Below are 15,377 nucleotides of genomic sequence, written 5' to 3'. Positions count from 1 at the left end.
ATAGTTACACAATGTTAGGTTCCATATTAGGTGCTACTACCCAAGAAAGAGATCTAGGCGTCATAATTGATAACACATTGAAATCATCGGTTCAGTGTGCTGCGGCAGTCAAAAAAGCAAACTATGTTGGGAATTATTAGAAAGGGAATGGTGAATAAAACGGAAAATGTCATAGTGCCTCTGTATCGCTCCATGGTGAGACCGGACCTTGAATATTTTGTACAATTCTGGTCGCCGCATCTCAAAAAAGATATAATTGCGATGGAGAAGGTACAGAGAAAGGGCTACCAAAATGATAATGGGAATGGAACAGTTCTCCTATGAGGAAAGACTAAAGAGGTTAGGACTTTTCAGCTTGGAGAAGAGACGGCTTAGGGGGGATATGATAGAGGTGTTTAAAATCATGAGAGGTCTAGAACGGGTAGATGTGAATCGGTTATTTACTCTTTCGGGTAATAGACTAGGGGGCACTCCATGAAGTTAGCATGTGGCACATTTAAAACTAATTGGAGAAAGTTCTTTTTCACTCAACGCACAATTAAACTCTGGAATGTGTTGCCAGAGGATGTGGTTAGTGCAGTTAGTATAGCTGTGTTTAAAAAAAAAAGGATTGGATAAGTTCTTGGAGGAGATGTCCATTACCTGCTATTAATTAAGTTGACTTAGGTAATAACCACCGCTATTACTAGCAACGGTAACATGGAATAGACTTAGTTTTTGGGTACTTGCCACGTTCTTATGGCCTGGATTGGCCACTGTTGGAAACAGGATGCTGGGCTTGATGGACTCTTGGTCTGACGCAGTATGGCATGTTCTTATGTTCTTATATTGGTCTGAGCACCTGGCACCCCCAACATCTTCGTCTGAGCCAAAGAAGAATTCCATTTTAGTTTCTTTGCATAAAGCATCATATTTCTTCCCCATTATGGATGCTATTCAAGAATTGATTGATCTTGAATGGGGTGCCCCGGAAGCTAATTTTAAAGGGGGTACAAGCCTTGGAAGCACTGTACCCCCAGGATCCGGTGGCGAGAGAGAAGTTGAGCTTTACGAATGTGGATGCGCCGGTATGTGTCATCACCAAACGGACAACTATCCCTGTAGAAGAGGGAATGGGCAGGATAGGGGAATTGAGGCTATTCTTAAGCGGGCCTTTGAGATAGTAGCAATGAATTTGTAGATAGCCTCTTGCTACTCCCTTGTGACTCGCTCTTGCTTCTCTCTCAGGAAGTAGATTAGTCTGTTTTGAATTCCAGGGCAGTGATGAAACCAGTAGCCATCGTTTTGGTGGTTGCAGGCTGCGACCTGGTCCGCACTTCTGCCAGAGGGGTGGCTTTGGTGATAGCAGCCAGTTGTCCGCTATTTCTGAGGAATTGGTCTGCCAATACAATTTCAAAGCTAATCTTATGAAATTGCCTTTTAAAGGATCACTCCAAGAGTGAATTGGAAAAAAAATGTTTTTGACTCTCTAGAGGAGAGGACCAGATGGGACACGGGCTTGATCGGCAGTGCGCCCCAACCCCCCCTCAATGAGGGTGTGCGGACCCACCCCAGGAACAGGAGATGGGGGTCGCCTGCCTCTTTTTTTTTTTTTTTTTTTTTTTTTTTTTTTAATTTTTTAAAATTTTTTTTATAGGAGATGATTCAAGATCATGTCAGACCAGTGGATTCTGGACATAAGAGATGGCTATGCTCTGGAGTTTCTCAGCGTTCCTTGGGATGTTTTCATGATGTCTCCCTGAAACTCTCCGCAGAAGAGGCAGGCACTGGAGTGTACATTGTCAGGACTCGTCAGCCTGTGAGCTATGATTCCAGTGCCCATGGCACAAGAAAATATGGGCCAATATTTCATTTATTTCATTGTACCCAAGAAAGAGGGTTCTTTTCACCCCATTCTGGATCTCCAGGGATTCAACAGTCATTTGCGAGTGACTTGTTTCCGCATGAAAACCTTATGCAAGGTAATATTGGCAGTGCAGTTGGGAGAGTTTCTTATGTCTCTGGATTTGTTAGAGGCGTATCTGTTTTTTCCCATCTGGCTGGAGCATCAACGGTTTTCTGTGTTTTGCTGCTTTGGGGCGCTGGAATACAGAGGAGTCTGTCTGGAGCCTCAATTGGCTGGAAGCCCGTGCTGTTTTGTTGGCATGTGTGCGATTTGTCAACTGCTTGCTTGGTCGAGCAATCCAAATGACAACAAGCAATGCGACGACAGTAGCCTACATCAATCGCTAGGGAGGAACCAAAAGCCAGCAAGTATCGCAGGAAATAGCCCAACTCATGGAATGGGCGGAACAGCCTCACTCTTTGCAGGAAAAGACAATGTATAAGACAACTTTCTCAGCAGACAGTCTGGATCGAGGAGAATGGGAATTGTCAAATGAAGCGATCCACGTCATAGTGGGCTGCTGAGGCCCCCCCATTTCTAGACTTGCTGGTGACGACATATGCAAACGTTCCTCGCTTCTTCAGTCGCAGGAGAGATCTGAACTCTTTGGGCATCAATGCAGTCGTGCGGGAATGGCTGGAAGGCAAGCTTTTATTTGCCTTTTCCCCGAGCCTATGTTGGGTAGAATGATTCGGAGGATCGAGAGACACATGAGGTTGGTGCTTCAGGTGGCACCAGATTGGCCCAGGAGGCCATGGTATGCAGATCTGTGGAGGCTCCTGGTGGACTCTCCTCTCTGATTACCACTGCACAGAGATCTGCTATGGCAGAAGCCTATTCTTCAGGAAGATCAGACTCAAGTATGGGCCTTGGGAGGGCTTGGTTGCTGAAGCGTGGATATTCCACTGCTGTGATTCAGTTTTGCTTCCAACACAAAAGTTCTCCACTTCCTTAGCCTATCTTCGGGTTTGGCGCGTGTTTGAGGCTTGGAATGAGGGGTTCATCTGTGTTCAGTTAAGATCCCTCTTATTTTGGATTTTTTGCCAAATGGGTTGAATAAGGGCTTGGCTCTTAATTCCTTGAAGGTATAGGTGGCAGCTTTTTCCTGTTTCCGAGGTCAGGTGAATGGTGAACCCTTGTCGGCCCATCCAGATGGAGCCCAGTTCTTTCGACCACTGTGTAACCTGTCCTTGAGGTTACTTTGTGGACTGTTATGTGTGTAGAGTTTACAATCTGCAGGCTGTCTTGCCTAGCAGATAGTCCCTAGCAGGAACAGTTCCTGCTAGGGACTATGGGGTAGTCCAGCTGAGAATTGTTCATCTTCTTTGAAGGTGGTCTCGAATTTCACTTGAATCAGTCTGTTTCCCTGCCAGCACTGGACAGGGAGAGCGATGTGGATGAATATCATCTGTTACGGACCTTGGATATCATTGAGGTAGTTGGAGGTTTCTGAACCTCTCAGGAAGATGGATCAGCTGTTTATATTCTACGGTGGGGGTAAACAGGGTGAGCCTGTGTCACTGGATTTAAGGAGGTTATCATGGCCGCATAGTCAGGTTAGGTTTCAATCCACTAGGGCTCTGGCAGTGTCATGGGCGGAGATTAGATTGTCTTCTTCCATCGAGGTTTATCAAGCTGCGATGTGTTCTTCTTACATACCTTTTGCAGGCATTATTTCCTGGATGTGCAGGCCCGGGAGGATGCAGCCTTTTCTCATGTGGTGGTTATTGGACCGCAGGTAGCCTTCTACCCTGTTCAGAAGTTGCTTTGTTACATCCCACTGGTTGTGGATTAACTTGTCTGAATGCTAAGAGAGGATAAATTACTACTTGATACTTTCCTTTTCTTTAATGAAGACAGTTTAATCCATCTTCCTGCCCTTGCTGCCGGATGGTGGTGCTATTGTCCTCTTGAGTGGCTGTATTTCCGGGGATTATTGGTAAGTGTCAGGTCCAGTCCCTAGATTAGTGATATTGCACTTCTTGTCTGAGCTCAATGCTTTTCTGTTAACTGAGTGCTTGAATGGTTGTCTGCTAATAGTTATGATCATGTATTGTTTAGTTGTCCACAGTTGGATTTTGCAGAGAATCCTGGAAGGCTGATGTCGGTGCAGGGGTATATATACCGTGATGTCAGCTTTGCTCTGTCTCCATCTGCTGGTAGAGGTGCACAACCCACTGGTCATGGATTCACCTGTCTGTACTAAAGAAAAGGAAATTATCAGGTAAGTAGTAATTTCTCCTTTGTTATAGGTAAGGATCTTCACTTTATATTGATATATGGAATGGTATACACTTATAATCAATGAAAGCTGCATTACTAAGTTTGTTAATCATGTTGACATGCTGGTTTGACATAATGTGGTACTTTTCTGAGATTAATTTGTAATTGGGTCTGTGGCTATGGAATATATAACGTCTTGAATATTGACTGCCAATTATCAGTATTTGAGTGACATAAAATTCTGTCTGGCAAAACATGTCTCTCTATTTAAGAATATAATTTCTAATTTATAGATAGATTTTGTGCTTTATGCTACTTAAGAATAGGCTTTCTAGAAGGTCTGTATGGTAAAAAGAGGCGCAGCCAGCTGATGAATTGGGAATGGACCAGAAATAGCAGTTTTCCTAAATTGTAAATTGTTCTGGAAAAAAGCAAGTTTGCTTACCGTAAAGGGTGTTTCCGTAGATAGCAGGATGAATTAGCCATGCTGTCATGGGAGTCCCAAGCTCCTGTTCACGTTGTTTATGATTATATATGTTTGTACGTGAGAGAACTTTGGAGAATAGGGAAAAGCATGAGCTGTTCCAGAACTATGTTGAGGTTCCATGGAACTGGAGGCTTAGAGATCGGAGGACGAAAATGAGTTAACCCCTTAATGAAACGAGATAGTAAGGGATGATTGGATATAGGAATATTGTTAACTGGTCTATATGCCCCTATGGCACGGAGATGAACTCTAATGGATGACGTTGCTAGACCAGCTGTATATAGTGTATGAAGATAATCAATGAGCAATTCAGGTGAGCAGTCCAATGGTGGTACACCTTTTGGACGTACACCATGTAGAGTAACGTTTCCATTTATAGCTATAATTTTTTCTTGTGGAGAGTTTCCTGGATTCTAACAAGATAAATTGTGCCGAAGTGGAAACTTCTTGTTCTGTTACAAGGAGCCTCTCAGTCTCCACGCTGTCAAGTGGAGAGATGAGTGTAGTGGATGTAGGAGCGTCCCTTGATCTTGGCAGAGAAGATCTTGGCGATTCGGTAACAGAATTGGATCCATGATGGATAGTCTGAGAAGGAAACTGTACCATGTTTGCCTCGGCCAGGCTGGGGTGATGAGTATCAGTTGAGCTTTGTCTGCTATGCACTTTTGAATTGTCCCTGTTATGAGCGGTATGGGAGGAAAGGCGTATAGGAGGCCTGTCGTCCACGGAATGAGGAGGGCATCTTGGGCGATCCTGAATTGGCTTGGTCTTATCGAGCAGAATTTGGGAACTTGAGCATTGATCTCTGTTGCAAAGAGATCTATTGAAGGTGTCCCCCACTGCATGAATATGTCTGCGGCTATTTCTGTATTGAGTGCCCATTTGTGAGGATGAAAGATGCAGCTTAGCTTGTCTGCTCTTGTGTTTGCAACTCCTGGTACGTAAGTTGCCTGGAGATGTATGCAATTTCGGTGAGCATGTTCGAAGATTATCAAGGTCTCCTTGCAAAGGGACCATGAACTGGGCCCTCCTTGTTTGTTGATGTAAAACATCGCGACTTGGTTGTCCGTGTAGATCATGACCCTGCGTCCTTTCAGGTGGTCTTGGAACACTCGTAATGCATTGCGAATCGCTCTGAGTTCCAATACATTTATTTGCAGGATCTGTTCCGAGGTTGTTCATAACCCTTGTGTTTCGTAAATCTTGAGGTGCGCACCCCAGCCCTTGCGAGAAGCATCTGTGGTTAAGACTGCATTGTGAGGAGGGGAACTGAATAATGTTCCCTTGGATAGGGTGGAGTCTAGGAGCCACCTTGTTATGTCTTTTCTCATTTCGGCGGTCAATGATAACTTCTGTGTCAATGGTTGCGAGTGCTGTTTCCATTGACGTTTCAAGCCCCATTGCAGGCGTCTCATGTGTAGCCTGGTGTTGGGAATCATGAAATTTGCCGCTGCCATGTGGCCGAGGACTACTAAAACCTGTCTTGCTGAAGGTCTCTGAGTATGGTTCAAGGTATGTAACAGAAGACGGAATTGTGATATTCTGTCGCTTGGTAGGTATGCCCTGTTGCACGTAGTGTCCAGGCGTGCTCCTATGAACTGTAACTGTTGTGTTGGTTGTAGGTGTGATTTCTGAAAATTGATCACCTATCCTAATTCTTGCAAGCATTGTATTACTTGATGGAGGTGCTTGAGTAAGATGTTTGGAGTTGGCACGATTATGAGCCAATTGTCCAGATATGGGAAAATGGTTATACCTTGTTGTCTGAGATGAGCCACAACCACTACCATGCATTTGGTGAACACCCTGGGTGCAGCCGATGGTCCAAAGGGGAGGACTTTGTACTGATAGTGTTGATGACTGTAGCGAAAGCATAGGTAACGCCATGAGGATGGATGGATTGGAATGTGTGTGTAAGCATCCTTCAGGTCGATGGAACACATCCAATCGTTGGTTTGAATCAGAGAAAGGATTGATTTCAACGATACCATTTTGAATTTCTCTTTAGTGAGAAATTTGTTCAATTCCCTTAGGTCTAGGATGGGACGAAGGCCACCCGACTTCTTGGGTATGGGGAATAAAATCCTACTGATTGGGTCCCTGGGTAAATTTGTTGAATTGCTTGTTTGCGAAGCAAATCAATTTCCTCCCCCAGTTGTGTTTGGAAGTTGTGAATATTGAAAGTCGAAAGATGAGGTAATATGGGTTTTGTGACAAATTAGAGTTGGTAGCCGTGACGTACTATCTCCAAAACCCATTGATCGGATGTTATTCTCTCCCAGGCTGTCAGGCAGGAATGAATCCTGCCGGATGGTGCATGATGATGTTGTGGTGGCTGGGTAACTAAAAAGATGAAGTCGCTTTCACTGCAGTAGCCGGGTGTTGTGCATGCTGTCTCTGATTACGTGGTTTACCTCTACATTGGTTTGAGGTATTCTGTTGTGGAGCAGGACGCTGGTACGCAGGGTAAGTCTGTGTATGAAAGGACTGGTAAGATCTGTAGGGTCTCCTGGCATATGATTGCCTACGAGTAGATCCATTATAACGATGTGTGGTTAAATAGTTAGGATGTGATGTTAATGATTTTACTGCTAGAGCTTCTTCCTTCAGTTTGCCCACTGTGTCCTGAAATCGTTCTCCAAACAGGTTATCTCCTGCACATGGGAGGCTAGTTAGTTTCTCGTGCAAATCTTCAAGTATGGAACTTGATCGTAACCATGCTAGTCTGCGGGCTGCAATGGCTGTTGCCGATACCCTAGACTATGTTTCATATGCTTCGTAGATTGACCTCAAAAGGTGATGAGAACGCTCTTCCATGTCATGAAGAGGCGGAGGTATCTGATCCGCAGTCAAGGAAAGCATACCTTTTGTAGCTTGTATGCACTCATATAGGTATTGTACCATGTAGAATTGATGGTGCATAATTCGGGCATTCAACATTGAATTATGGTATATTTTCCTGCCAAACTCATCCAAATATTTGTTGTCTTTGCCTGGTGGGTATGAGAAATGTGACTTTTTCTTAAATCTTTGCATCGCCGACTCTACTACAATTGAAGCATGAGGTAATTGTGGTACAGAGTACGGTGATGTTTTCCTCATATGGAATTTTATGTCCGTTTTCCTGGAAACTGCTGGGATTGCGTAAGGTGTTTCCCAGGATTTCTGTAAGACTGAATGCAGGAGCTCTTGTGTTGGAAGAGATGTTGGTTCCCCTGGAGTCTCAAAAATTTTTAGGAGACCAAGGGTTTCTGACCTAGGGTCTGTTTCTTTTTGGATCTCTAGTTGCAGTATTTACCCAATTTTTCTAGAAATTTGGGGTATGTAAGGTCTTCCGGAGGGGAATATGGCTCCTGAGGTTGTTCCTGTGGATGTGATGGGAATCCCGTAGATGATGATGGGGATGTTTGCGGTGAAGGAGAATCAAATGATAATTTGGTGAAGCTGATCGGCTTGCTATACGAGATGTCGGAGGCTCCACTGACTGTTCTCTATTAGTCTGCGTCTTATGTTCTGGAGAACTGTCAGCAGCAATATTAGTCATTTTGAATGATGACTGAAGAGTTTCATAAAAACCTGCCAAGGATTGGGACAATTGAAAAAATGCCTATTTTGTACGAGGGGGCATTATTGTACGATCATCTGGTTCTTGTGACTCACATGCTTTAGGGTGCATTGATTTGTTCTGAGGTAAAGTAGTGTATACTTTATGGTCTTTCTGTTGTTTGTCACATATGATGTCCCTCGAATCCTCTGAAGCTATAGAAGCGGTAGAGGAAGCAACTTGTATTACCTCTCTATGAGAGAAGGTATTTGAAGTTGGTATATGAGATGATTTAGAAGTCGAAGGACTTACTTCCCATGTTGCACTCCTCTTTGCCGACTTTTTGTGGTGGGAGTGTCGTGAGGGCTTATGATGATAGTGTGATGACAAGTCTGTATGACTTTTCCGTGAAGACGGTGATAGTTTTCTACATTTTATTGTAAACTCTGTCGAATTATCTCTCGAAGAAAGGGAAGTACCCGAATGAGGTGAGGTTATTGATGAAGAGGCTGAAGAAGACCTGTGTGAGGGTCCACGTCTTCGTTTCAAGTCATTTTGTAATACATGAGATGGGTGCTCATGTGTCTTATGTGCGGATTTGGATTTATGTGTGGATCTAGACTTGTACGCATATCTTTGTTTCCATACGCGCAAGAGTGATCGGCGCCGATGTCTCCGGCGCCGTGCGCATAGAGATGGTTGGTGCCGGGCGCACAGGTGTTGTCGGCGCCATGCGCGCAGATGTTGATGGCGCCGTGCGCATAGAATTTCCTTTGGTTGTGCGCATGGACTGCTTTAGCCCCTTGCGTGCTGATGTCTTCGGCGCCATGCGCGCAGGGTCCTTTGGGGTCGTGTGCACAAGTGTCTTCGGCGCCATGCGCATAGAAACGTTGTGCGCCAATAGTTCTTCAGGCGCCGAAGTGTTATGCGCTGACACTTTTGTATGCGCATAAGGCACCTTAGGCGCAGAAGTTCTAGGCGCCGAGATTTTTGGCGCTATTGTGTCCTGCGCTGGCGATTCTGGCTCTTTGGATTTTTGAAAATTCGATGGCCTTTGTTGGCTTGCCACCTCCTTACCTCCAAATTTGGAGGACTGAGGATCCCACGATGATGCCCTCTTTTTTTGAGGGAGCTGATAACATCGCAGGGCCAGGCGATGAATGAGCCTCCGATGGCTCGGGTGAGACAAAAAGTTCTTGAAGCCTGTAGGCTCTGGGTGACATCCTTGAGCAAAATTCACAATCTTCCCGATTGTGATCTGCTCCTAGGCATCGGTGACATCTGTCATGGCCATCCGTGACAGACATTACCTTGCCGCAATTACAGGGTTTAAACCCCGATTTTGACATATTTATTATATTAATGCTGAGGAGAAGAACAGCTCCGCGTGCGATCCTGCGCGTGGAAAGAACAGACTGTGGAGATTCTGTTATGTTCCTGCACAGGAACACTCGCGCAGCCACAGAGAGCAAAGCTCTGATCTTTGCTTTGACAAGCTCCGCCTCCCGGACCTGATTGACAGATCCCATGACAGCATGGCTAATTCAGCCCTGCTAGTGACCGGAAAAGCCAATTTGGTCCCATTCCTTGAGCGTTGATTTACAACTGCTTTTCTTATTCAGCTAGATCAATCCATATGCATAGGTTTATACCACTTCTGCCACCAGATAGAGACAGAGGACACAAAAAGTGATATCACTGCTTTTAGAATAAGTGACCAGGTTCTCTGTCTCCAGCATTCAGTGGCATGTTCTGGACTCGTACATAAGGATTTCTTTTTTTTTTTTTTTTGCTAGGCTCCCAAGTCATCAGGTTTTTCCCTGGTAGAGAAGGTTCCAATACTCTTTTCCAGGGTAGCAGTCTTTGGGCTGTCTCCCCTGATGGAACAGGTATTTTGGCTCCTATGACAATAGTTTGTATTAATTGTTTCTCTAATTGAGCAGGTTTCAGGTCTGGTTCTGAAGGTTCTTTTGCAGCCTTTGGTTGAGCAGTCCCAGATATGTGGGCTCCCATGGTTAGTTTTGAGCCCTAGTCAAGCCAAGGATACAAAACTTAGTTTGTAACACAGCCTGAGAATAGGCTTTCTAGAAGGTCTGTGTGGCAAAAAGAGAAGCAACCAATAAGATGAATTGGGAATGGATCAACAATAGCAATTTTCCTAAATTTTATATTGCTGTGGATGAGCTAATTGATTTGGCCCCACTGCTCAAGCATTGATTTCATAACTGCACATTTTCCTATGCAATCTCTGCTGTTTAAACTTATTTTTCTCTATTTTCTGCTTTTTACATTGCTTGGATTACCTAGTCATATGCAGTGTTGCATGTTAGATTGGGTTAGAGGGTTGTCCAGTGATGTGAAAAAGACCTTGATTGTAGCTGATTGGAACTTTTGTTTTTTATATCTGAATGCAGATACTAATAAATAAATTCTGTCTGCAGGAATTGACAGCAGGTACAATGAAGGTTGCAGAGAGCTGGCAAACTACCTGCTATTTGATTTGTACAACCAGAAAAATAATGATTTTGAAAGAACTGGATTTCCTGAAGAAGTTTTGGATGGTGAGTATACTACATCATAAAACAGCAGTGTGTTTTGTTCTGTATACAACATGACTTGATTATGCGTTAATCTGCATATAACAGATTTATTGCATGGATTCTAGTTTATTTCTCCATGTTGTAAAATCGTATTTATTCTGGAAACAAAACTATGACACTACTAAATGTTGTTTAAAAATACCATCTTGAAAGCCCAGAATAGATGTCTTCCAGACATTAGAAAAGGTGGAAAGAAGGCTAAATGACTACCGGCATGGTTGAAAGGTGAGGTATGAGAGGTTTTAATATCTAAAAGAACATCTTTATAGAAACGGAAAAGGAATCCAAATAAAGAAAACAGGAAACATCATAAACACTGGCAAGTCAGATGCAAAGCAGATGAAGAAAGCAAAGAGAGAATTTGAAAAGAAGCTTTCAGTGGAAGCAAAAACTCATAATAAAATCTTTTTCAGGTACATTTGAGGTAAAACATGCGAGGGAGTCAGTTGAACCATTAAATGATCAAGGGACAAAAGGAGCACAAAGAGATGACAAAACCATAGCAGAGAGACTAAATTAATTCTTTACTTCAGTATTCATTGAGGAAGATGTAGGAAATATACCCATACAATATTCAATTGGTTTAACTGGTATATTCTTTATATCATTTTAAATAGCCATATTCAACATCAAAAAGCTATGAATATGTCATTTAAATATAGGACCCACACTCAGAGTTTGTATATCAATCAGACTCAGAAAAGTTTGGTGAAGGGACACTTTACTGACACGATCGTGTTTCGAACCAGCAGATCCTACTTCAGGGAAAATGCAGTCTCGACTCCTCTCTGTTTCATCAGCGATAAACTTTCAATCTTCAAATGGCTAATTTTCCTGTGTTTCTTTCTCCCGCGGTCTGATTTCAAACACGCTCACTTGAAAAAATATAGCGATCCCCGGGACCTTTTATCTCCCTCCCGGAAATGACTCGTCAATATCCACAGTCATCAACTAGGTCGTCACTTCTCTAAACACACTGTTGTGCTCCTCCTCCTATTCATAATTACACCAAACAGAGACATACTACAAAACCCAAAATCCAATACAGCCGTATGTTACCTTCAAATACCGATGTTTACAGATAGGTCCGAGGCTCCCCTCCGCTTAAGGTCGGAATCTGCCCGTAGGATTTTCTTCCATTATCAATGAATACAGTTCTCAACCAGGTCCACTTTCCTTCCTGATTCTTTTCCCCTTTAAAGAAATGTAGTTCACAATCAGGTCCACTCCAAGGAAAATAATATATCCAGTTCTCCATCATGTCCCATATTAATCTTCTTTTATCAACATAATATGGGAACTGTAGATTTCAAAGTATGTATACAAAAAAGATTCTTGAAATTAGGGTGTCCAAAAAACAATCCTCTTCACAAGAACTTTACCATGTGATCCTAAATAGAATTCAAAAGCTTCACAGTCTTCCATAAAAAGTGAATGCAGTTCAAAGCCAAATCCACTCCCCTTACTAATGTTTCAACTGTGTAATCAGATCAAAGAATACCAATTTATTTTTTCATTTAATCCTTGAGGATGTACTGAATTCAGAGAAAAAAATCCAGCAATGCTCCCGTTTGTTAAGCTGGGCTTGTATATCCCCCTCCTCTAGTGCCCTTCTGCCATTGCTCCAAAATTGACCATCGTAAATCAGTGAAACTATGTTTAGCCTGTATACAATGTTGCACCAAAGGAGCTGTGAGTTTCAAAGTCTTGATGCAGCTCCTATGTTCAGTCAACCTCGTCCGAATTTTCATCTTGGTCCTCCCTATATATACCAGGTTGCATGGACATTGTATCACATATATGACAGATTACGAATCACAGCTGGTTAATGTAACCAAGTTAACAGTGATATCTGAATTGGGAGATTTCCGTTGATGCCCCGACAAGGTTTGGGCACACATTTCACATTTCCCACAACTATGATGTCCGCCAGATTTCAAATTTTCCCATGTAGAAACAAATGAAGACCGAACAACAAGATCTCTAATATTTTGTCCTCTTGAGAATGCAAATCTAGGAGCAACCTGGAACGCTTGATGAAGTGCCAGTACCTGCCAATGTGTTATCACAATATTTACTACATCATTTATGTGTGCAGAATATTTCATCACGCATGTGAGATAAGCAAGTTTGCTTACCGTAAACGATGTTTCCGTAGATAGCAGGATGAATTAGCCATGCTGTCATGGGATCTGTCAATCAGGCCCGGGAGGCGGAGCTTGTCAAAGCAGAGAACAGAGCTTTGCTCTCCGCGGCTGTGCGTATGTTCCCGCGCAGGAAAGTAACGGACTCTCCTCAGTCTGTAATAAAGCTGTAGTGTAGGCGAAGACTAGGTGACTGCCAGGGAGGAGGGTGGGTCAGCATGGCTAATTCATCCTGCTATCTACGGAAACATCGTTTACGGTAAGCAAACTTGCTTTTTCCCGTCGATAGCAGGGCTGAATTAACCATGCTGTCATGGGAGTCCAAAGCTCCCGATCACGTCATTTATGACATATATGGTTGGACGTGATCTTTGACAGTGTGGCAGTCACCATGGACAGGAGGATAGAGATTGCAGTATTGCTTGCCCTATCTTCGCATCCGTGGCTGCTTGCTGGTCAAGGCAGTAATGAGATGTGAAGGTATGCAGTGATGACCATGTAGCTGCCTTGCAAATGTCTATGGGTTGCACATTCTTCAGGTGTGCTAAGTATGTTGCTACTGCTCTGACTTGGTGAGCTTTAGGAGTAGACTGTAAATGTAAATTCTGTTTGTCGTAGCAGAATTTGATGCACTGCGCTATCCAACTGGAGATGGTGCATTTAGCCACTGGCAGTCCAGGTGCCTTCGGGTCTAGGAAACAAAGAGTTGAGAAACACGGGAGTCCGAGTTCGTTCTTTCTTTGTAGTGTGTTAAAGCTCTTTTGCAATCCAGTGTGTGCAGTAGTTTTTCCCTATCGTTTGCATGAGGTTTAGGGAAAAAAGTTGGTAATTCCATTGTCTGATTGAGATGGAATGGGGTAACTACTTTCGGTAGGAAGGAAGGGTGACTTCGTAGAACTACCTTTTGTTGATGAAATTGCAAGTATGGAGGATAATGGACCAAAGCTTGTAACTCACTAACTCTTCGTGCTGATGTTACTGCGACCAGGAATACCACCTTCCAAGTGAGGTATTTAATGTGTGCTGAGTCCATGGGTTCAAATGGGGAAAGCATGAGCTGTTCCAGAACTATGTTGAGGTTCCATGGAACTGGAGGTTTGGATATCTGAGGACGAATGTGCGTTAAACCCTTTATGAAACGAGTCAGTAATGGGTGATTGGATATAGGAATGTTATTGATTGGTCTATGATAGGCGCCTATGGCGCTGAGGTGAACTCTGGATGATGTTGCTAGACCAGCGACATATAGTGTATGAAGTTAATCAATGAGCAATTCTGGGGAGCAGTCCAATGGTGGTACACCGTTGGAAATGCACCAGGCAGAGTAGCATTTCCATTTATAGCTATAATTTTTCCTGGTTGAGAGTTTCCTTGACTGTAACAAAATGAATTGTGCTGAAGTGGAAACTCCTTGTTCTGTCAGAAGGAGCCTCTCAATCTCCAAGCTGTCAAGTGTAGAGATGAGTGTAGCGGGTGTAGAAGTGTCCCTTGATCTTGGCTGAGAAGATCTTGACGATTCGGTAATAGAATTGGATCCTTGATGGATAGTTGAAGCAGGAAACTGTACCATGGCTGCCTCGGCCAGGCCGGCGCTATGAGTATCAGTTGAGCTTTGTCCGCTATACACTTCTGAATTGTTCTTGTTATGAGAGGTATGGGAGGGAAGGCATATAGAAGGCCTGTCGTCCACGGAATGAGGAAGGCATCTTGAGCGATACTGAAGTGGCTTGGTTTTATTGAGCAGAATTTGGAAACTTGAGCATTGATCTCTGTTGCAAAGAGATCTATCGAAGGTGTCCCCCACTGCAGAAATATGTCTTGGGCTATTTCTGTATTGAGTGTCCATTCATGGGGATGAAAGATGCGGCTTAGCCTGTCCGCTCTTGTGTTTGCAACTCCCGGTAGATAAGTTGCTTGCAGATGTATGCAATTCTTGTGAGCGTGCTCGAAGATTGTCAGGGTCTCCTTGCAGAGGGACCATGAACCGGACCCTCCTTGTTTGTTGATGTAAAACATCGCTACTTGGTTGTCTGTGTAGATCATGACCCTGCGTCCTTTCAGGTGGTCTTGAAAGACTAGCAATGCATTGCGAATCGCTCTGAGTTCCAATAGATTTATTTGTAGATTCTGTTCTGAGAGTGTCCATAACCCTTGGGTTTCGTAAGTCTCGAGGTGTGCACCCCATCCCTTGCGAGAAGCATCTGTGGTTAGGACTGCATTGTGAGATGGGGGCTGAACAACGCTCCTTTGGACAGGGTAGAGTCGAGGAGCCACCATGCTATATCTTTTTTCATCTCTGCGGTCAGCGATACCTTCTGCGTCAATGGTTGTGAATGCTGTTTCCATTGGCGCTTTAGACCCCATTGCAGGCGTCTCATGTGTAGCCTGGTATTGGGAACCATGAAATTCGCCGCTGCCATGTGGCCTAGAATTACTAGGACTTGTCTTGCTGACGGCTTGTGAGTATGTTTTAAGGTGTGTAGAAGTTGACGGA

The 15,377-nt window shown here is 43.7% G+C and overlaps 1 protein-coding gene across 1 annotated transcript in view; it reads left to right on the top strand.

Annotated features, from left to right (window-relative positions):
• Positions 1-15,377, top strand: part of C1H20orf194 (chromosome 1 C20orf194 homolog) — a 794,595-nt gene that overhangs the window by 56,819 nt on the left and 722,399 nt on the right. The window contains 1 exon segment of the mRNA XM_029594038.1: positions 10,581-10,700. Coding sequence (XP_029449898.1) covers positions 10,581-10,700 — 120 coding nt within the window.

This window comes from Rhinatrema bivittatum, chromosome 1 (assembly GCF_901001135.1).
Source record: "Rhinatrema bivittatum chromosome 1, aRhiBiv1.1, whole genome shotgun sequence".
In the NCBI taxonomy this organism is placed as follows: domain Eukaryota; kingdom Metazoa; phylum Chordata; class Amphibia; order Gymnophiona; family Rhinatrematidae; genus Rhinatrema; species Rhinatrema bivittatum.
Note: the sequence above shows the minus strand (reverse complement) of the source record. Positions and strands in the feature narration are given on the sequence as shown.